The sequence below is a fragment of the Mustela putorius genome, unplaced genomic scaffold (assembly GCF_011764305.1).
Source record: "Mustela putorius furo isolate JIRA1106 unplaced genomic scaffold, ASM1176430v1.1 tig00003863_pilon_pilon_pilon, whole genome shotgun sequence".
NCBI classification, from domain to species: Eukaryota; Metazoa; Chordata; class Mammalia; order Carnivora; family Mustelidae; genus Mustela; species Mustela putorius.
The window spans coordinates 1615893-1639918 of NW_025422015.1; the positions used below are offsets into that span (position 1 = coordinate 1615893).

General features: G+C 36.6%; 1 protein-coding gene across 3 annotated transcripts in view; it reads right to left on the bottom strand.

Moving 5' to 3' along the window:
• Positions 1–24026, bottom strand: part of BCKDHB (branched chain keto acid dehydrogenase E1 subunit beta) — a 222573-nt gene that overhangs the window by 157522 nt on the left and 41025 nt on the right. For all 3 annotated transcript variants that reach the window (XR_006602304.1, XR_006602305.1, XM_004752815.3), the window contains exons 4-6: positions 22355–22488; positions 21732–21887; positions 19313–19421 (exon numbers count right to left, since the gene is read on the bottom strand). Coding sequence is in view for 1 of the 3 variants with exons in the window: in XM_004752815.3 (XP_004752872.1) it covers positions 19313–19421; positions 21732–21887; positions 22355–22488 (399 nt within the window). In the remaining 2 variants the exon portion in view is untranslated. The remainder of the gene's footprint in view (positions 1–19312; positions 19422–21731; positions 21888–22354; positions 22489–24026) is intronic.

The following is a 24026-nucleotide window of genomic DNA, read 5'->3' on the forward strand; positions in this document are numbered from 1 at the left end:
TCATTCATGTTTAATATATTATAATTTCTTTAGTAAATGTTTTCCAATGCATTTTCAATAGCAAGGAGCTATATATGAGTGAACTTCATTCATATAAATAGACTCTAACATGGTAAGCAGCAAAATGACAAAGAAAATAATTGAATGCTGAATTTAATGGCACTATTTTAAAGTAATTCTCTAACAGCACAGGGAGAGTTGAAAGGGGAAAAAAAAACCAACCTACAAAAAGAATTATGTCAAGACAGAAAATGAAAACATTAATTCACTGTGAACTGTAAGATATACCATCATTTTATGAACCACCAGGAATGAGAAAACTGCTCATTAAACTGGAAGTGTTGAGAATTTTACACTGTTTACAATTATTTTTTTATCAAAAGAAAGAAGTTCAGGCTTAATCAGGCATGGGTTTTATTATATATCATCCTTCTATTCTAAAGATGTAACAAAATACAAGCAAAATGAATTGGTTAAGCTATTCCTAAAACTCTTTGACCTTTAGAAACTAATTCTTCTCATTCGGCTTTTGACTTATAATCATCAGTATCCATGTTTCTCCACAGAAGAGCATTTCTGTGTCAGCAAGCACATCAGTGAAGCAGCACTTTATCAATGAATCCATAGGAGAATTATAAGATTGGTGCTGGGCTCTCAAGCTAGCTCAGTATTTAGAAACAGCCTATTTCTGATTCATGCTTCCAAAGACTGTTAAATTATGATTCTTCACTTTGCCTGACCTTCTACCCATCACAACCATTTTGGAACCTCTTTGTTAAAGAATAGTTCTCTAACATCTGTGGAATTTAATCTAAGCTACGGATCTAAAGCTATTCTTTTTTTTTTTTTAATCTATTTCATGTAGGCATGGCTGCTGATGGATGACTTTGATATTTGTACCTGAGTAGGTAACAGCAATTACTGGCCACTGGATACGATGGTTGCAAGATGACATTGTTTTTAAGCCATATTCTAATTTCAGAGATGTTAAAATTTGAGAGGTGATGGAAATCTCAGAACCAATAAAATATGGTACCTTAAACTGGGTAGATGACTTATAAACATTAAAGTATTATTACAGATTATTTTCTGCATTTTATTTTTGATACCTTAAGTCCCTCCATTTCCATAAATACAATATGACCCATGAGGAGCTACAATTCCTACTAGACACCAAGCATTAGCTGCTCTGCACCAAATTCCTACATGCAGAGAGTAAACAGAAAATGGCAAATTTGGCACGGGGCACATCGGCAAAAGAAACTAAGAATGGCACAGGGAAACGAGGTGATGTGTGTCATACTGTAAAATTCATCACTGCATTATCTAACACTGAACAACAGCTGATTCAGGAATCAGAATCAGAATCCAATCAGGAAAACAGAAACTTCTCTAGAAGAATTGAATTCAGGAGATCTGTTACAAAGATGCTGGAAGGGCCAAGTTGCATGGAAACATAATGTAACCTGGAGGCCAGGGAGCAGCTAATAGCCCCGGGCTACTCTCAGTCATCCACAGGAGCCACTTATGGTGCTGGAATCACCATGAGCTGCCACAGAGCAGGCCAGAATCCACCAAAGGCCCCGTATCACCAATGCCTCAGAACAATGGCAGCGGGAGCACCGGCTGCTCCACTACCGCCACAGTCCCACAACGGCTCCTTTCTTCCCCCTTCATCCCACCTTCTAAACCATTCCAAAGTGCTCTCTGTTGACAGAAACTAGTTGGAAATAAGGCAGAAGATCAAGAAAATGCACTTGTCTTATTTTCAATCCCAGCATTACAAAGGAAAACACAGAAGGGCAAGTGTGAGGATGAGAGGCAATGGACAAACAGAGCACAGATTTACATTACAAGGAGCATTTAAGAGAAGAAAAGGTCACCTTTGACGAGAAATAAAGGGAATCCCAATATGTTAATAATCAAAAAAGCTAATGTTTGGAGCCCATCCTGTACCTGATGCTGTTTGGAGCCTTTTATGTATCACCTCATTTCATCCCCACAGCTCAGTACAAATGATATTAGATTCCAGTTCTACAGATAAAGAAACTGAGGCAGAGAGACATGAAATACCTCAGTGAAGTTATAAGACAGGGAGTGGTAACTCACAACCACCATGTTATACTGTATAGAAATCTGCCCAAAGTGGATTTCAGTAGCAATATCAAGTATGAACATCCCTCAAGGTTGATCCTCACCATATGCCTTAAAAATCAAGAGCAACCAATTGTATATTTTTAAAAAGGCAACACTCTGTTTTTAATATTTAAACATGTGGCACACATAATCTTTAGAATAAATAATTGCTATTTTCCTACAGACCAACCAAAGTATTAAATCTAGATTCCTCATTGACCTCCAGCAACTCACTCCCATTTTCTCAAATTAATTTTTTAGACAGTAAATGGGCTTTATATTTCATAAAGCAAATATTCTTTAAAATCTCCACATACATATCCATAATTTGATATGAAGGGATTTAAAAATTATGAAGGACTCCAGGCATATTTATATAGCCAGAAATTATGACTTGTAGTCTAGTGGTTTAAATAAAATACCATTTATTTAATAAAATATTAAATAAATAATCATTTCATAACCCCAAGCTATACCTAGAGCTTGAGATAAAAAAGGATAAATTAGTAGAATCCACAAATTCAACAATAATACTGAGGAATGCTAAGAGTATTGATAAGATGAATAAATAATTTCAAGTTACTGAGAAAATTTTCCCAGCTGTAATTTTTATAAACCTGACCACTTTATTTCTATTTGTGAAGAGTAAAACTATGTGAAAATTACTAAATATAACCCTAATGGTCTTAAAAATTTTGTATTTACTACCTATCTAACCTGTAAGTAGAGAATTTATAGATCTTTAATTTTTGCTCAACACACACTTGCATACATTGAAGATGAAAACTCTGAAAGAGCCTTTTGTGTGCCTTTTATTTCAAATTTGAAATTCTTTAGATCAACTATGAAACTATCAGCTAAAAACACCCCATCTGTTAATCAACAGATCAAATTTGGCGGTGTTAATATGACTATCTATATACTAGGTCACTGACAACTGGGTCTACAAGGGGAGGTTTAATTGGAAATTTTGTTTTAACTTTATTCATAAAGGACACTGTTTATCATACGTAAGTCAATCTCTGACTTTTAAGCATTAGCCTTTGTACACTTTCACACATTTTGGGAAACACATTAGGAACTGCCTGTAATCAAAAGTAGGAGACTCTGGCTTGACCTAACATGATACAGTGGACACCCAAATATACTAGGGTAGGTTGTAAATAATCCTAAATAATCTGTAAGAGCCCCTGAAGATTAAGCATGTCCTAGAGTGGTGGCCTTCACATGACCATAGACCCAGCAACTGTTTCTTCTCACCTTCTTGCTAAATGTGAATTGCCCAACCAAAAGATTCTAAACCACAAGATCAATGATTCCCTCTTCACAAAATCATTTTGGACCAACTGTTCCTGAAACTGGCTGAATGCTGGCTGATCTCTCTTACTAAAGCTCTATGAAATATTTACCTTTCTCTCACTCCTGAATTTGAACTACTTGAGTTGTGCTCATGGCTCATGTAATTTAGATTTATGCTTAAGGGTGTTAATATTAAAATAAATCCATTGGAGATTTTTAAAATAATGCAGAAACATCCTTTAATCCACTACTAACATTTATTAAGCATTAGTTATCATTCAAGCAGTATTATAAATGGTTTACATGTATTAATATATTTAATCAAATGATACAAGGAAAGAAAAGTTTAATACTACTAAATTTGAAAATCCAGAGAAAAAAATGTATTATACAAAGATATAAATGACCAACATTTATTCAAGAATAAGTAGTAGTCTAGGGGTGCCTGGGTGGCTCAGTTAGTTAAGCGTCTGCCTTCTGCTCAGGCCATGATCTCAGAGTCTTGGGATCGAGCCCCACATTGGGCTCCCTGCTCATTGGGGAGTCTGCTACTCCCTCTGCCCCTCACCCATCTCATGCTCTCTCTCTTTTTCTCAAGTAAATAAATAAAAAATCCTAAAAAAAAAAAAAAAAGTAGTAGTCTAACAATGATAAAAGATACTAAAAAGAAAATCAAAGATGTGTCCTCAAAGTCACAAGAACCAGAAAGCTTTATGAGCAAATTATATTAAACCTTATAGAACAGATAAGTTTTAGTTATTCAGTCCAGTCTGGAGCACAGAAAAAGAAAGCACGCCAGTTAATTCTACAGGACTAGAACAACCCTGATCCTGAAACCAGACACAGTTTCTGATTCTGAAGGCAGGGGAACTATAGTCAAATTTGATATGACTACATGCTTGTGTTCATACATGTAGAAAAAAACCATGGTCCAATTTTACATATGAATACAAAGGTCTTTTGAAAAAATATTTGATTGAATCCAGCAATATGCTAAAAGAATAATGCATGATACATGATACATGTAGAATTTATCATGATGTAGGATACATCATGATACAGTAGAATTTATCCCAGGAATACAAGGATTGAGACATCAGAAAATAGATTAATGAAATACACCTCATCAAAAGATGAAAGAAGAGGGACGCCTGGGTGGCTCAGTTGGTTAAGCAGCTGCCTTCGGCTCAGGTCATGATCCCAGCGTCCTGGGATCGAGTCCCACATCAGGCTCCTTGCTCCGCAGGGAGCCTGCTTCTCCCTCTGACTCTGCCTTCCACTCTGTCTGCCTGTGCTCGCTCTCGCTCGCTCTCTCTCTGACAAATAAATAAATAAAATCTTTAAAAAAAAAAAAAAAGATGAAAGAAGAAAAACCATGTAAACATCTCATAAGATACCTAGAAAGAACTTGATAAAATGCAACACCTTGGGAGAAACAGGAGGAAGGGGCCTTTAAGTTAAAAAAAGAGAGAGATTTCTTTAGTATGATGAAGAGTACTGACCAAAGTCCTGGTTAAGAAAGGAGGAGACGCCCTTATAATAATAACAAAAACAACAATATATGTCTTATCAATTATTGGGGAAAAAAGAGCTATACCTATCATTAGCTACAGAAGATAAGATTTTTCACCCAGAAAGTTTAAAACACTAAAGTAACTAAAATATTATTTGAGAATTGGGTATTCTCAAGGCAGTATCAACATACAAAAATCAATAGTTTTTTTTATATACCAATAATAAAAACCTATTAGAAACATGTAATAGAAATATCCCCAATCATAATGGCAAAAAAAAACCCTAAATATCTAATAATAACCCTAAAAACAAATGTGTCAAACCTAATGGTAACATCTACACAATTTACTTGTAGACATAAAAGTTTGAGTGGATGGAGATAACCATTTTCCAGGAAAAAAGAATCATTAGAGTGAAGACACAAAAAACAGAAATAAAATGCTCTAATATTTTCTGTCTACTTAAAGACCTTAAAACTATATATAATTTAGAAATAATAGATTATATGCTGCTTTCAATGACGTCTAATGTATGGGCACAGATACTATGGTGACATTTCCAAGAAGGTAAAACTATTGAGATCCAGTTGTTGCAACATGGACTTGTAACAAACCAACACTTTTCATGATGACAAAATACAGGGAAAAAAAACACAAGAATGAGCAAAAGTCTGACACATGAGACAAGAGAAATGCAATACTTTTATCTTTAGTATTCTCAAGTTAAATCTCTTACAAACATTTCCAACTTCCATTCTAATCTTTCAGGCTATAAACAGCTAAATTGTAAGTCTTGTCTCCCCACAGTACCTGTGTCAATATACCTTATCCTTCTAGTTTTTCCACTGCTATTTAGACACATGCAGATTCTGGCTTCAATCATTTATTTTCAGAGCTTAATCAATGAATATCTGAGGCTTATGAAAAACAAGGATGGAATTAAACATAGGTATTATAGTTTAAACAATAAAGAACATAGGCTTGTAATTTTCTCCTTCCACATATGTGTGTGTGTGTATACAACATATATATGTTTACCTCAACATTGTTTGGAATAAGAATTTACGAACAACTGAAAGTTCCATAATAGGAGAAAGCATGAAATTCTTCTGCATGTGCCATAATTTATGAACTAAAAATCTGCTAAATCACTGAAAATGAATACACTGCAACACATCCAAAATAAATTGTAAGTAAAGAAAATTACAGAATAGTTATAATATGTTCTTATTATTGTATGTTTATATATGTTCTATAGATTCACAGATTTGAATAGATGCAAATGCATGGGAAAAGATTTGCAAAGTAAGTTATAGAATGATGTCTATAGAATGAGGGGCGCTTGGGTAGCTCAGGTGGTTGAGCATCTGCCTTCGGCTTGGGTCATGATCTCCAGGACCAGGACTGAGGCCCACGTCAGCTCCCAGCTCCCTCCCCCATTTGTGTTCTCTCTGTCTCTCTCTCTCAAATAAATAAATAAAGCCTTAAAAAAAAGAACCATGTCTATAGTATGATCTTATATAACTGTTTATATGTAAATGTGTTCCATACGCTCACGCATGCATGCAAATATACATGCATACAAAAAGATCTGAGAAAAAGAGTTGGGAGTAAGGAAAAGGAACTTTCACTTTCTGTTCTATGTAGCTCTATGATACTTGAACTTATACAAAAGTACATATGATTAATGACAATGAATTTTCTTAAAAACACTAAGTAAATCAGTCTATCATGTAGCTTAAGCTTAGTCAATGACAATGCATCCAGTTGGATTTGGCCAATGATCAAAAACAGACGTCTGTCCAATATCCAAAATTAGTCTGAAAGTGAATGTCAATAATATAAAGAATATGCCAAGAGTATAATAAAGTTTCACTGGGCCCTATCTCATGAAAATTTCAGTTTATCAAGGCAATCACAGAAGATATACAAACAAATTTAAAGGTTAATTTTGTACTTCAAGTCTATTAAAAAGCTTTTGATTCTTTTTTCTACTTACTAGATCAGGCCTTTTTATCACGGAAATAGGATAATAATCTATTAGCTGCATGCCCTGTTTGTTTTGGGTTTATAATAAATGCTATTCCAGGGGCCTCTGGGTGGCTCAGTTGGTTAAGTGACTACTTTCGGCTCAGGTCATGATCCCAGGGTCCTGGGATCAAGCTCAGTATTGGGCTGCCTACTCAGCCGACAGCCTGTTTCTCCCTCTCCTTCTGCCTGCTACTCTGCTTGCTGTGCTATCTCTCTCTCTCTCTCTGTCAAATAAATAAATTTTAAAATGTTAAAAAAAAAAAATGCTATTCCAGAGGTGTCTGGATGGTGTCTAGGTGTCCGGGTGGCTCAGTTGGTTAAGCATTTATCTTCAGGTCATGATCTCAGGGTCCTGGGATTAAGCCCCGTGCTGGGCTCCCCACTCAGTGAGGAGTCTGCTTCTGCTTCTCCCCCTCCCTCTGTACTTCTTCCCCCCACTTATGCTCTCTTTCTCTAATAAATAAATGATCTTAAAAAATAAAATAAAATCAATGCTACTCCACATGATTAAGATAGAAGTCCACATGACTAAGTCATAAAGAAAAAATATGAAATAAAAAACATGAAATATAAAAATTCACTTGTAATCAAATAAGCAAATACTGAAATAAATTGACAGTAATAATATCTGTTCAGAAGTACAGATAAAAGGGACACCTGTGTGGCTCAGTTGGTTAAGCGGCTGCCTTCGGCTCAGATCAGGTCCTGGGATCGAGTCCCTCATCGGGCTCCTTGCTCGGCAGGGAGCCTGCTTCCCTCTCTGTCTCTGCCTGCCACTCTGTCTGCCTGTGCGCGCGCTCGCTCTCTCTCTCTCTCTCTCTCTGACAAATAAATAAATAAATAAAATCTTTTTAAAAAACAAAAAGTACAGATAAAAGTCTGGCAGTATGTATAATAAAAGGCCAACAGTAGTTGGGGAATGGATTTGTGAGCTCCTTTTTTCTTCTCTTTAGCACTTTTTAGGAGTTTCAGTTAGCAGATAAGAAAGACTGAAAACCAAGTGGTGTGCCAAGTCAGTCAGCTAGGCTGGGAGTAGAGCCAACACTTCAAATTCAGGTAATCTGGTTCAAGAATCCACATTCTGAACCCAGAGTTTATTGGATTACCCCAGGGCAGAAAAGATGCCTACAGGAAAAACAAAGAACCTGATTAGGCACCTAATGTGTCCAAACTTAATGAAAATGGGTTATATTGAGGAAATTAGGAACTTTACTGGTAATAGGAACATGAGCTTAAATTAAGCAAATGAAAAAAAGAGAGAAAACATTATCTGGTCCAGAGAAGACAAGAGTTATATATCAAGGAGGCAATAAAATGCCCTTATTTTTCTTTTTTTGTTCTGCTGTAAATTATATCAATATGATGATCATAGTAATGTGAACATTAATGATCTGACCAAAAATTACACTAAATCCAAGAAGATACTGAGAGAAGTGTGAATATGTTGAGAGGAAGGAACACATAAAGAAGGGCACATAAAATAGCTAAATTCTAGTAGGAAATTAAAAATCATAATCCCTAAAATGTTAAAAAGCAGTATAAGCACATTCTTTACAAATAAGATAAATTACGAGAAAAAAGTACTGAAAGAGTTGAAAAGAATCACCTATGGGAAATAAGCACAGATTTTGTGAAGGCTGAGGTAAGAAACTTCTATTTTTTGTCCTAAGATATATTACTTGACTTTTTAACTTCTGTATAAGTGTTAATTTCAATTTAAAAACTAATTCAAAAATATCACAAAGAACTGAATTCTCTCGCATGATTCAATTCTTGTCATTGAGTGTAACTAGTATTAAATGTAGTTGCCTACATCAAGATAATCCTCGGGGTGCCTGGGTGGCTCAGTGGGTTAAGCCGCTGCCTTCGGCTCGGGTCATGATCCCAGGGTCCTGGGATCGAGCCCCGCATCGGGCTCTCTGCTCAGCAGGGAGCCTGCTTCCTCCTCTCTCTCTCTGCCTGCTTGTGATCTCTGTCAAATAAATAAATAAAATCTTTAAAAAAAAAAAAGATAATCCTCTTCATGATGCCAACCAAAACAAATTTAAAAGGCAAAAATACTCTTTTGAATACAGTGTTACTGGAAAAAAAAACATTTTTAAAGTCTTCTACCACTCAGAAGCTACTTAAAAGAATTTTCTTCTCTTCAAAATATATGACTTCGTATATAATCAATGTATTTGCTAAAGAAAGAAAAAAAAAAAGAAGAAAAGAAAAGCCCTTCGATACCATTATGACCTATTTTTGCTTGAAAGGGTCATCTGAATCCTGGAAATGAAGCAGCAGAAGGCTTTTAGTCTTTTTTTCTCCCCACTAGAACAACCATAGATGAAAGCCGTATTTCCTTCGTTATCACTGATGTCATAAATCAATTTCAATTAAATAAAGCCAAAAAGCTCAAAAGAGATAAAAGCAAAACTTCTCCATAAGATGCCTATATCTGATAATGTCATACTGACTCATTTTCTTTTTGAATCATAACTGTTTTGCACATTTCTGACACTGTTTACATTGCTCTTCTAGATCGGTCTTTTCTAAATATACAGCAGCCACTTTTTGAAAGTCTGATCGCATATACCTATCAAAAATTAGAATAATACAGAAATATTTTCCTTCCAAATTTAGAAGATACAAGTTCTACATTTATTTATTGTATATTCAAAATAAGTAGAAACAAAATTCAAGAAAATTGCTGCATAAAGAATGTATTACCTATTTTTACTTTCATCTTTACAGTTCATTAAAGTTACTGGCTGAACGAAAAGAAATCACTTCTCTCTGTTGTAGACCAGACACACGGGGAGTCCCCACAGCACGGATGTTTGAACATACAGAACAGACTAGGGACCAGGCCCCAAAAAGAGGGAATCAGGGAGGTCAAGAAGAGTAGTGACAAGGACAACTGCTGTGCCTTCACCAAATGGTTTCACTCCCTCTCCTCAAACTGCAGGAAGAGACATTGCTCTAGCTGGGAACACAGAACTAGGTCCCTTAATGAATGCATGAAGCACAAGCCCCATCCATAACCACACTGGATTTGTGACATATATAGTTTTCATAACCTTCAGAGAAGCAAATTAATCCCGTGTCAATGGAGAAATTAATGCAGTGTATATTCAAACCTTGAACTACACACACTGTAAGATCTTTACAGCCTCAAAGCATGGCTACCGATAGCACAGATTTCCATTCAATTAAAAAGTAGTTCCTTTGGCCAAATTAATCCGAAAGAAAAGAGAAAGGACCCATATTAATAAAATTAAGAATGAAAAGGGAGAGATCATGACTAACACCAAGGAAATAGAAACAATCATCAGAAATTATTATCAACAGTTATATGTCAGTAAGTTCAACAACCTACATGAAATGGATACATTCCTAGAAACCTTCCACTACTGAATCAGGAAGAAACTGACAACCTGAATAGACCAATTTCTAGTAACATGATTGAAGCAGTGATCAAAACCCCCCAAAAAACAAGAGCCCAGGACCTGACGGATTCCCTGGAGAATTCTACCAAACATTCAAAGAAGAAATAATACCTACTCTCCTGAAGCTGTTTCAAAAAATAGAAACAGAAGGAAAACTTTCAGACTCTTTATATGAAGCCAGCATTACCCTGATCCCCAAACCAGGCAAAGACCTCAACAAAAAGGGGAATTTCAGACCAAATCCCTGATGAATATGAATGCCAAGATTCTCAACAAGATACTAGCTAATAGGATCCAACAGTACATTAAAAAGATTATCCACCATGATCAGGTGAGATTTATCCCTGGGATGCAAGGGTGGTTCAACATTCACAAATCAATCAATGTGATAGAACAAACGAGTAAGAGAATAGAGAAGAACCACATGGTCCTCTCAATTGATGCAGAAAAAGGCATCTGACAAGATACAGCATCCATTCCTAATTAAAACTATTCAAAGTATAGGAATAGAGGGAACATTCTCAACTTCATAAAATCTATCTATGAAAAACCCACAGTGAATATCATCCTCAATGGGGAAAAGCTGACAGCCTGCCCTTGGAGATCAGGAACATGACAAGGATATCCACTCTCGCCACTGTTGTTCAACAAAGTACTACAAGTCCTAGCAATAGCAATCAGACAACAAAAAGAAATAAAAGGTATTCAAATTGGCAAAGAAGTAGTCAAACTCTCTCTCTTTGCAGATGACATGATACTTTATATGGAAAACCCAAAAGGCTCCACCCCCAAACTACTGGAACTCATACAGCAATTCAGTAATGTGGCAGGATACAAAATCAATGTACAGAAATCAATTGCTTTCTTATACACTAACAATGAAAAAATAGAATCGATTCCATTTACTATAGTACCAAGAACCATAAGATACCTGAAAATAAACCTAACCAAAGAGGTAAAGGATCTGTCCTTGGAAAAACTACAGAACACTCATGAAAGAAATTAAAGAAGACACCAAAAAATGAAAGAGCATTCCATGCTCATGGATCGAAAGAATAAACATTGTTAAAATGTTTATACTGCCTAGTGCCATCTATACTTCCAATGCCATCCCGATCAAAATTCCACTGGCATCAGTCAAAGAGATGGAACAAACAATCCTAAAATTTGTATGGAACCAGAAGAGACCTTGCATTGTTAAGGAAATGTTGAAAAAGAAAAATAAAACTGGGGACATCACGCTGCCTGATTTCAAGCTTTACTACAAAGCTGTGATCACCAAGACAGCATGGTACTGGCACAAAAACAGACACATAGGCCAGTGCAACAGAGTAGAGAGCCCAGATGTGCATACTCAACTCTATGGTCAAATAATCTTCGACAAAGCAAGAAAAAATATACAGTGAAAAAAAAGTCTCTTCAATAAATGGTGCCTGGAAAATTGGACAGCTATGTGTAGAAGAATGAAACTCAACTATTCTCTTACACCATACACAAAGATAAACTCAAAATGGATAAAAGACCTCAACATGAGGAAGGAATCTATAAAATCCTAGAGGAGAACATAGGTAATAGCCTCTTCGACATCAGCCACAGCAACTTCTTTCAAGATATGTCTCCAAAGGCAAAGGAAACAAAAGTGAAAATGAACTTCTGGGACTTCATCAAGATAAAAGCCTTCTGCACAGCAAAGGGAACAATCAACAAAACAAAGAGGCAACCCACGGAATGGGAGAAGATATTCGCAAATGACACTATAGACAAAGGGCTGATATCCAAGATCTATAAAGCACTCTTCAAACTCAACGCACACAAAACAGATAATCATGTCAAAAAATGGGCAGAAGACCTGAACAGACACTTCTCCAAAGAAGATATACAACTGACTAACAGACACATGAAAAAATGTTCATCATCATTAGCAATCAGGGAGATTCAAATCAAAAACATATTGAGATACCACCTTAACACCAGTTTAAATGGCCAAAATTAACAAGACAGTAAATAACAAGTATTGGTGGGAATGCAAGTTGGTGCAGCCACTTTGGAAAACTGTGTGGAAATTCCTTAAGAAATTAAAAACAGAGCTCCCCTAAGACCCTGCAATTGCACTTCTGGGTATTTACCCCAAAGATACAGATGGAGTGACAGAAGGACCATCTAAACCCCAACGTTCACAGCAGCGATGGCCACAATTGCCAAACTTTGGAAAGAACCAAGATGCCCTTCAACAGATGAATGGATAAAGAAGATATGGTCCATATATACAATGGAGTATTACACCTCCATCAGAAAGGATGACTACCCAACTTTTTTATCAACATGGATGGGACTGGAAGAGATTATGCTGAGTGAAGTAAGCCAAGCAGAGAGAGTCAATTATGATATGGTTTCACTTACTTGTGGAGCATAAGGAGTAACATGAAAGACACTGGGAGATGGAGAGGAGAAATGAGTGCGGGGAAATCAGAGGTGGAGACAAATCATAAGAGACTGTGGACTCTGAGAAACTGAGGGTTTTAGAGGGGAGAGGGTAGGGAGTAAGGTGTGCCTGGTGGTGGGTACTATGGAGGGCATGAAGTGCAAGGAGCACTGTGTGTGGTGCATAAACAATGAATTTTAGAACACTGAAAAATAAAATAAAATAAAATATTTTTTAAAAAGTAGATCTTTTTAATTCTGTGGGTAAATCTTTAAGACAGCAGATTTCTGGGCATGAAACTAGGATGCTGGAGAAAGTTGTTTCATTTATGCCCTCCATTCAATAAAGTTTACATTGGATGTAAAATTGGGCAATGTTAGAAAGAAGGCAGCCTCTGGGGTCAGAACGTCTTGGTTTAAACCTAATCACCACATATTCCTCTGCGAGCAACTTTCTTAAACTCTCAACTTCAGTTTCAGGATACCACCACCCTACAGGGCTCCTGTGATGATCAAATGGAACCAGTGGTGCCAAAAATGCCCAACACCTCACTCTGGAGACAGACAAATTGGGTTTGAGATCTAGCTGGGTGGCTTTGAACAAGTTGCTTAACTTCCCTGAATGTCCAGAAGTCCCTTGTGGCAACAGTATTTTTCTGATAAGGTTGTTATGAGGATTAATTGAAAGAGTTCTATATTGTATAGACAGAAAGACTATGTTAGCACCTCAGTGTTCAAAAAGTGCTGAAAGATGAGGCAGAAACACACATGGATTATCCAACTTAATCCTCTCAACAAGCTTATGAAATAAATTCTATTACACATAAACAGATAGGGCTCCTATTTCAGCCATTAGGATGAAAGTAGCATTTATATTAAGTTATATTAAGTTATAAAGGCTGTTGAAGATATTAATCAAACTAGGAATATCTTCATATTAAAAGAGAAGAATGTTTTCTCTACCAAGATGATGTATTATGCCAGTCAAGATTACCTATTCTATTGTTAAAGTCTACGGAGGACTAGAACTCAAAAAATATTAAATAGATTAATAGGTTTCCCTCAGATCCTTCCATTTAGAAAGAGAAAGAGCAAAGGAACAAAATGGTGAGGATTTTCACTTTTGATTTCTTTTTCTCCCCTTCTTTCCCACAATCTTTTGCTAAAGAACATCATTCACTTAAGCAGTCAGGGAACTTGGCCCCAGTCCCACGACCTTCTGGGCAAGACAACCAGAGAAAGTGCAGCTCTGTCCCCACATATAAAATCCCAGAAAAGTCAGAATAGCTGGACTTGAGCCTCATATCCATCACTGGAGACCATGGCAGTCCCTTTAGAACCATAAAAAGTGGGGTAAGAGCAGTGGCCATGGGAAGAATAGGCCCTAGCAGGAAAACAAGGGATGAATAGACGGTTTAAAAAAAAAAAAAAAAAAAAAAAAAAGCTAAATGAGAGAGGTGTGAGCTAAAGCCTCTACAATTAAATCAGTCTCAAAAGCATTTAGCAACATAAAAAATGTAGATAAAATTCCACATTACAGGAAATTCTTTGAGTTAGGAAGTTTACTTTTATAGATGTCAAATATTTTGGCTTCCTAAGGAATTCTTTATCTGGTATCCTATAAATACTTTATTTCAGGAATTATGTATAGAACATGACTCAAAACTTGAAGAAATAACAGCTTACCTCAATGATGAGGAAAAAGCGAATAACAGATGATGCTTTCCTAAAATTTCCTATCCACCTAGTTGCATTGGTGCAGTGGCAAAATATGCCAGGAAATTACTCCTCAACAAAATTCTATTAATGAACATTATTAGAAAATGCCCTCTTCTATTCGAATCCCTGGCATATTCAGGCCTTCTTGTCCTCCCTTCCTATTCAACATCTCTCTCATACTTTGCTTCTCCTTATTTCTCTAGATTACATGCCGCTGACTTCTTTGGCCTTATCGTTCAGCTAATTCTCCCTTGGTTTATAATTTCTGGTTAAACCAGGGTTTTTTTATTTTTCTTTTTTCTTTTTCTGTGCCAGTTCAGTATGCATCTAAAATAAATACACACACAGATACCAAACATTCATTTTAGGGCATCTAATCTACCATTCTAGTATTGTCAGACAAGGAACTTTTATTCTATCCTTATTCAGAACCTCCCTCTGCTTTTCCCTCCTGAAATTTATTTAGACACCAAGCATTTCATATAATCTAAGAAATGTCTAGCCCATTCTCCTCTGCTAATTCAGGCCCTCATCATTTCTGAGACAAGCTGTTAAGACCTCCCAGCTCCATCTAACGACCAGTCCTTTCCTCACACTAAGGTTTAGAGGTAGTAAGAGCCACACATCAGTTCTAGACATCCGTTGGATTCCAATCCATCCCAGAAGGTTCTAACTTGCCCCTGTTCTCCCCTACTTCATGTCCATCTTCTCTGCCTGACAGTCAACCCAACAGATTTCAGCAGACAGCACCAAACACAGAAGCAACAATTTTCATAGACTGTTCAGCTTCTATAATTATATATATTACAGCTATATATTCTTCACTAGATCTTGTGTTTTGCATCTCTGTTCAAACCTTGACCAATAGGGCAGTATCTAGAGATCTGCTCATTCCTTCCAAGAGCTGCAGTATAATCCACTAGATGGGTACCACTTAGCTTAGTCAAGCAACCCCAAGTCCCCTAGTAATGGACAAATGGGTTATTTCTAGTCCTTGCTCTTATAGTGCTGCAGTGAACATTGATATTTTTTCAGACTTTTATAAGTTATCTCTGAAATAGATTCTCAGAGATAGACTATGGGTCCAAGGTAATAATCATTACTGCTATCAGTTCTCTTCCTTCCTTAAAATCTACAACTTCTTCTGGGAACCATTCAAGCAACCATGGCAGATACTGGTAGTTGTTAATATCCATCTCCCATCATCATATAATAAAATTTTCAGTTGGGTACTAAGCTAAAGGCAACTTTTCTCAGCCTCCCTTGTGACTGCTGTGGCACCATGATGAAGTCCTGACCAACAGACTATGCACAGATTTAATAAGTATAATTTCCAAATCATTCTTTAAGAGGAAGAGAATTCTCTTCCCCTCTCCTTACTTCCCCCCTTCCTTGTGGCTGAAATGTTTCTTTGATGTTGGGAGCAGAGCAGCCATTTGGGACCAGAAGCCAAAAAGTCACAAACAGAGAAACCAGACAGAAGGATTCTGGTATCCTGACATTTATGTGAGAGAGAAACAAAGTTCTATCTTACTTAAGGCCTTACCTTACTTACTTAAGGCCTTATTGTTAGCCTAAATAATATATCTAACTTTTGTAGAATCATCTACTTCAAGAATATATCTATGTTTAAGAGGTCATTCCATAAATAAAATATAAGGGCTCACATACATAGATTTTATAAACATTGCATTATACTCATAAGTTACCTTATATAAGACTATGTTCCGTTTAAGTAAGATTACTTAGTAATTAACATAAATGGGCTATAACATAATGAATACAACTTCCAATTATTTTTGCAAAAGATTGCCAGGCTAGTATTTAAAATAATGCATGAACCTTCCCACTATGAATTCCTTTAAACAACTCTAAATGTAAAGATTCATACCTTTGGTCTATGCTATTTTAACTATTCCCAAATGTATGCTGAAAATTCAAAAAGAATGTAGGAATAATATTCAACCTCTTAAATTTTTATTTATGGACACTAAAAGTCTTCCCATTGCCACCACTTCTAAGTGGCCTCTGTGATAAATCTAAAGTATCTTCTTTCATTGTGTTATCTGATTCTGTTAATACATTAATGTCTTCTACAAAGCATCTCAAGTTACTGAATCAAAAATGCTCCATTCCTTTTTATATCATTCTGAACAACCGGAAGTTTGACGTTTCCTCCAGCAGCGTGAGGTAGATCTGAGAGATGAACAAAGATGGAGAGAGCCACTGCATGGAGGCCAATGAAGAATCAGTGGCAGAACAGGCAGAGCTCCCCTGCTCCCTCCTTCCCCTCCAATAAAAGCAGCAGCCAAAATACGGTCAACTGTAAGACACCAATTTGAACCAGAAGCCAAGTCTAAGAAAACCATGGGATAAGAGCATCCTGAATTCTATATAAGAGCCAAGAATAAAATAAGATAAATGGAGATGGACAGCATCAGTTACTGCTTCAGAATTGATACGAAACATTGGTTCTCAAAATTTAGTTGGAGTCAGAGTCACTGGGAGGGCCCTAAGAGACAGCTGAGCCTCACTCGGGAGGTTCTAAAACAGCAGGACATGAATCAAGGCCTGACAATGTGCATTTCTAATAAGCTCCCAGGAGACTTAGGCTGCTGGTCCAGGGATCAGCTCCAGAAAACATGGATGGATATGAAGGTTTTGGTGGCTAGCTCTTTTCTCCTAGACTACTTTCTTCTGCAGAGAAACTCTCTAGCTGTGAAAGAACCTGTTCTACTCTTCACTGATCCCCTGGATCTAAGGAGAGATTCAGACTTAAAATCCTTGAAATGGCACATAATCACTGGGAAACTTCTGAAAACTTTTGAACCCCATTCCTCATCAGTGTTTTTCATAATCTCTCTCCCAGTGCCAAGGCTACAACAAATTTCTCAAGCTCTTAGCTGAATTCTGTAATATTATACATTTTCCTTTCCAATCCTGCTTTCAAAATTTGCAGCCAAATGAATATTACTTTCCTAAGTTTCTTTTTCACTCTCCATTTATTAAATATGTACTAAACAAAAATCTGCATTAGTTGATAAGCTAGCACAGTTGGTAGGACTTAAAATATAATATCCATAGGGGATCTAAAGTAATTAACAATCAAATAGCTACTCAGTGTACACTATCTGTGTATTCCTATTCACTTCAAGACTTTAAATTCTTATGTTACTTTTAATTCCATAATGACATACACATCACAACAGAGTTCCCAAAAAATGTAAAGATTCCATTTAAAATATGTTTAACTTAAGAGCACTGGGACTCTGAAAAATTTCCAATGAAAGTATAAAATGGCATAACTCCTTTGAAAAACTCTTCAAGTTAAATCAACATCTACCCTGTGAAATGCCAATTCCAATTCCTGGATGTTTAATATTCAAAAGAAAAGAAAGAGTATGTTTACAAAGCACCTGATCAAGAATGTCCCTAGCAACCTTCTACAAAATAGGCAAAAACTGAAAACTGTGATGGACATTTGTTCATTAATAGGAGAATGGATAAATCATGATTAAATTTATACAGTGGAAATACTACTCAGCAAATGAAAAAGGCATAAATTGCTGCTAACAAGCAACAAGGTGAATGAATCTCAAAACATGAGGCTGAGAAAGGAGGCAAACACAAGAGGATACACATGGTGTGATTCATTTCTACAAAGCCCTAACACATGTGCAACTACTCTACGGGGACAGGATCAGAAAGTGGCTAAGTTTGGGTTAGAGAAAATGGGCTGGCAGAGAAGAGACTGGAGGAGCTTCCTGGAGTGAGGAGATTGTTCTAGATTTTGTTTTTCACAGTCTTTACCTTGATGTGTAAGACTGTCAAAAAAAAAAAAAAAAAGCTATCAAACTGAACACTGAATATCTATGCCCTTTATTGTAAGTAAGTCCCATCACAACAGAAAATGATAAAGCTAACAACTTGAGAAAAAGAATGATTTACAAAAGCAATATTCTTTATATCCAAAATAAAATATAGTTTAGATAGAATAGCTTGATATTTAAAATCTCCATTATTCCGGGCACCTGGGTGGTTCAGTGGGTTAAAGCCTCTGCCTTCAGCTCAGGTTGTGATCCCAGGGTCCTGGGATCAAGCCCCGCATCGGTCTCTCTGCTCAGCAGAGAGCCTGCTTCCCTTCCTCTCTCTCTGCCTGCCTCTCTGCCTAATTGTGATCTCTGTCACATAAATAAATAAAATCTTTAAAAAAAATTTTCATTATAGGTGATAAAGAAGCAGTCACAGATGAATGGTTACAGAATTATGATTTCATGCTTAAGGTAGGGTGACTGAACATCTCGATTTGCCTTAGACAGTCATTCCAGTGTTGACCTGAAACCACAGCATTGTCAGTGCCCCCTTTGCTATCAAAGGTATATTGATTTAGAGAAAGACCTATAGCTAGAAGGAAATATGATATTATTTGGTACAATGCACTCATTCACTTTTCCATTCGACCTACACTCACTAAGCATCTACTATGTAGCTAAACATAGCTTCTTTGTTCTTGCTACCATTTCACATTGCTCCTTTGTTTCCACAATTAGAACCTAAAACAGAAGGATGGATTTTTGCCTAAAGTTAGCATAAAGTAAACAGTGAAAGACAAACTAAATACAGAAGAAAGCAATGAGAATTTTCTATAAGCAAGGAAAATATAAATCAAACTTACAAAACAAAAAGGTTAAAATTTTTTTGAGCTGTGCAAAACAAAATGCATAAAGATATTCACAAATATAAAATAAAGGAAACCTTTACCTGCTGCCCTGTAAAGTATTTTAGGTTCAAAAAATATACAAGGATTTTTATCCTCTATGCATGACAAAAGAAGTCCTTTGGCCTGGAAAGGGCTTCTGGGTACAACCACCTGTAAAAACAATTTTTTTTTTTTTAAAGACCATTTTGATACAAAATGCAGTCCAGTAAACTCACTTATAAGAAGGGGAGATATTTCAGTAACTAATTATTACTAATTGCAGAGCTCTTGCATTTTTAGCCTAATTACCATTATAAATGTAATATATTGTCCCATCCCCCCAAAATTCCATTGTTGAACAAGTATTTATCAGATGCCAATCACAGTCTAGTAGCTATGATACTGTTCTCTTAAAAAGCTAAGCTTCCATACATATATTAAAAGGAAACTGCAAGAAGCAAAGTTGTCAGTATCTTCCTATATTCACCTATAAAAAAAATACTTTCCACTTATACCCTACTGCTACTTTCAAAGGGCATGTAACTCTTCTCCAATTTTGATACCAAAATTCCCTCCTTTCCCATGAAACACAGGGTCTTCATTTCCTAAGTAGAAAATAATTCACTGAACTTTATGATCTGGGCACTGTAATGTCCGATTATTGCAACAGTGAAAGGAAAGTGTGGATATTGCCCACTTCCAGCTGAGATGAAAGGGCTCCAGAACCTTCTCGAGAAGGCCTTTGACAAGGAGGAGGATGATCACAGAAGATGGCACATGTGTTAACTGGGCCAAGCACTCTATGTGGATACTACTCTTCTTAGCAACCCATACTATTATTATTTTCCCCAATTTAGAAAGAGAACCAAGGGATTAAAAAAGAGATCAAATAATTTGCCCAAAGTTAGACTGATTGTTTGACCACGGTTTCTCTCACAGTTCTAACACCAGACCCTAAGCTCTTACTATATCATTTTGCCTCAAATTACAACTTATGTCTAGTTTTTAACTGGTAAATAATTACGTAAATACCAGTGAATACCAGTGTTACATGGGAAGCGTTATTCAAATAAATCCAAATTTACCTTAAAGACTCAAATGAGATTCCCTGAAACAAACTACATTTGGCTTTACAAATCAATTTTACACCATTTTAAACTGAAGGATTATTTTTAAAAAGTAGCACAAATCTCACTCTTTTCTGTAAAAAAGACTTCTGAACACGTTGCTTACCATAATACACAATGTCTTTAGGTTCTTACTTTAGTTTCTCTTCATCTGCTTTCCTCATGTATTTCTAGCATTTTGTACTATTTCCATTTGGGATTAAAAAGAGGGAAAGGGACATGTGAAGAAAGGAGATTGTGAGGGGACAAAAATCTCTTCTTAAAAGTGCTGGGTAAGATCATAAACTTTAAATGTCAATCAGTTTTCAGCTCAGGCACAAAAAGAAGTGTGTTTAGGGATGCCTGCGTGGCTTAGATGATTAAGCATCTGCCTTCTGCTCAGGTCACGATCCCAGGTTCCTGGGATGGAGTCCTGCATTGGGCTCCCTACTCGGAAAAGAGCCTGCTTCTCCCTCTCCCTCTGCTGCTTTCCCTGCTTATGCTCACTTGCTCAGTGAAATAAATTTTTAAAATCTTTAAAAAATAATAATAAATAAAGTAAGTGGTGCTTCAAATGTGGCTTCTGTCCCAACCTACCGCTTCCATCTTATGCTGAAAAATTATGCAACCTCCACTCAATTAAAAAAAAAAGTGTGACTTTATAAAAATAAAACAGACACATGTTTACAGCCAATTCATGTTCTCAAACACACATACAGCCCTGGGTGGACCTAGGAGTTTCTATCATGATGCCCTGGAAGGCTCTTTAGCAAATAGAAATGGAAAAGATAATGTAAAAAATTAAAACATAAAATATGCCCAAATGTCATTTTTTTTAATCAAAATACCTAAACTATTGTGGAATACTTAAGATTATTACAGACAGCTTTAAAAGAGAGATGCTTCAAAATTATTTGATGGCGTATTACCTTACCTGGAAAACACATCTGGATAACAGAGGCTTCTCTTAAACTGAAGCAAAAGTCCTATCCCTCTGAATTTGAGGTAAATATGTACTAAACTGTATATCTATTAAAATTTACCCAGAATCAGTTAAGTGAGAAAGCCCCATTAGAAAGAAACAGAGCTTTGAAAGAAAGGGAAGTTAAACCAACTATGTTCTCTGTCTCATCATTTATAGTTGGTGAAATTAATGTCAGGGTTAAGCCAGTGCTACTTCAACAAGAATATTCTATAAACCTGGGAACTGGAGAGCTGATCTAAAATAAATATTCCCTTTCTAAAAAAAGCAATTAAGTTCACATAAATTCCACAAATCCTGTTTGCTTTCCTCTGGATAAGCATATTAGTTAACAGAACAAACCAGAATGGAAATATCCAACAGAGATCAAACAAAGTGTATAAATGAGGATACCTTGATTCCTGGGCAGTGAGCAAAAAAAGCTTCAGGACTCTGAGAATGATAAAGAGCCCCATGGCCAACACAGCCCCAAGGGGCCCGGATCGTGAGGCTTCCACAATTAAAAAGATCCCCAGAACGATAGCGATACTTGGCAGCTTCATTAACAATCTAGGGGTGGGGGGGTTAGGGGGAGAGAAAAAGGACAGGTCACAAGGAATCTTTTATTGTCATCCCTTTCCTTAACCATTTTATTAGATCTTTAAATATATGCCCATAATAAAATAACTCATAATGCATTAGCTCAAAGATGACCAAAAAATCCCCAAGATCAGAGGTTGGGAGAGTGGAAGCAAAACTCCAACACTTCACGGATGTAATCTAAGACATGTTTAATCATAGGGGCACCTGGGTGGCTTAGTCAGTTAAACAATCCTTTGGCGCAGGCCATGATCTCAGGGTCCTGGGATTGAGCCCCATGGGGGGCTCCCTCTGCTCAGCAGGGAGTCTGCTTCTCCCTCTCCCTCTGCCCCTTCCCTTGCTTGTGTTCTCACTCTCTCTCACTCTTTCTCAAATAAATAAACAAAAATCTTAAAAAAAAAAAAAAGTTCAATTATAGTAAAATGAAACCTTCTTACCTGATCAAAAGCAGGGAAAATATAATCTGCAAACTGAATTTCTGCAATGGCAGTAGCCCCAGTGACTGCGATCCCAATTCCAAACCCAACAATTCCTTGTTCACACAACGGTGTGTTGAAAACTCTATCTTTTCCTAAAAAAAGAAAAATTAGTCTTAATATGACAAATGGGAGTGATACAATGCACAGCATGAGAGAGAGTCTAATTCAGAGAGTTAATGGTGACGGAGCATAAAAAAGGTGAAGGAAATAGAAGATAATTAGCATGAGGTCTGGTTTAAATGCAAACATAATTATTATATTAACTGTAAGTAATCTTAGCGTTTCAACTGAAAGAAAGGTTGTCACTCTGGGATAAAAGAAAGCAAACCGCAACTACTTAAAACACTGAGACAATAAAGATAACTGAAGAATCCTAAGTAAAAAGAAAGAAAACAAACAATGAAAGCCTTAAGCAAAACAAGGTGTTGTCACCACAGGATCAGTGGACAAAGTAAACTTTAGGGGGAAAGGCATTACCAGAGATAAAGCGGGAAAATTCATCATTTTGAAAGGTTCAAGTCAGGAGGAGGACATAGTTCTAAATTTACACTCATGGAACAACACAGGCTCCAAATAAGAAAAATTAACAGAATTAAAAGGAAAAAGTGGATAGATTCCCAATATGGAGGGAGATATTAATACACCAATCTCAGTAAGTGACAGAAAAAGCATACCAAAATAAAAAGTCAGGACTAGAGAAGATCGGAATATGATTAGCAAATACAACCTAACTGACATGAGCAGGACAACAGCCAAGAATACAAACCCTTTACAAGGAAGCAGTTAATTCACTGACCACAGACTGGGCTAAACATCCAATCTCAACAAATTTTGAACGATTAAAATCATTACAGGGTATATTCCCTCACTTCAGCTGAACTAAGCTAGAAGTCAATAACAGAAAGAGAGTTAGAAAATCCTAAGTTAGAAAAAAATTTTAAATATGTCTAAGGATCCACGGCTCAAAAAAATTATAAGGAAATTATAAAGTATGTTGAACTGAATGACAATGAAAATTATGTATCAGTTTGTGAAGGTTACAAATTTAGTAAGGAGTCCAGTAGCTCTTTTACAGACTAACCTGCCCATGCGTATTATCAACTCTGGACACAATGTAACAAATAAGTGACTTAAAGGCATTGGAGAGCCAAAAAGCAGCCTAAACCAAAGAGGCCTTGACCCTTGAAAGAAAGGAAGGGCAGTGGATAAGCATAACATTTATAAGTCCTGGCCCCTGAGGAGACTCTGCATTCTCTGTGACAAGAGACTGCTAGGATTCAGACAAGACAGACTCTATCTTTATTAGCTCGGAGCTATGAGAGAATGAAAGGGGTTCAGGGGTGCCAGTGGCTAGATATTGAGGAACCAAGCCCCTAAAAGAACACCACATAGGGGCACCCCAAAGTCCATGTGTATACTCCATCCAAATCTTTGGCTGACCTCTATGGCTGAAGGAGACGTGAAGAACCCAACAGATAACAGCTAGAAGCCCAAAGAGCTGAGCAGAGATTTCAGCTCTACCTACTAAGAAAAATACAGAATTTGGAGTTTGAGACTCTTTAAATTAAAAGAGCTTGATAAACACTTCAGGCTTCGCATTGAAAACACAAGGTACATGTTACTAGTGTTC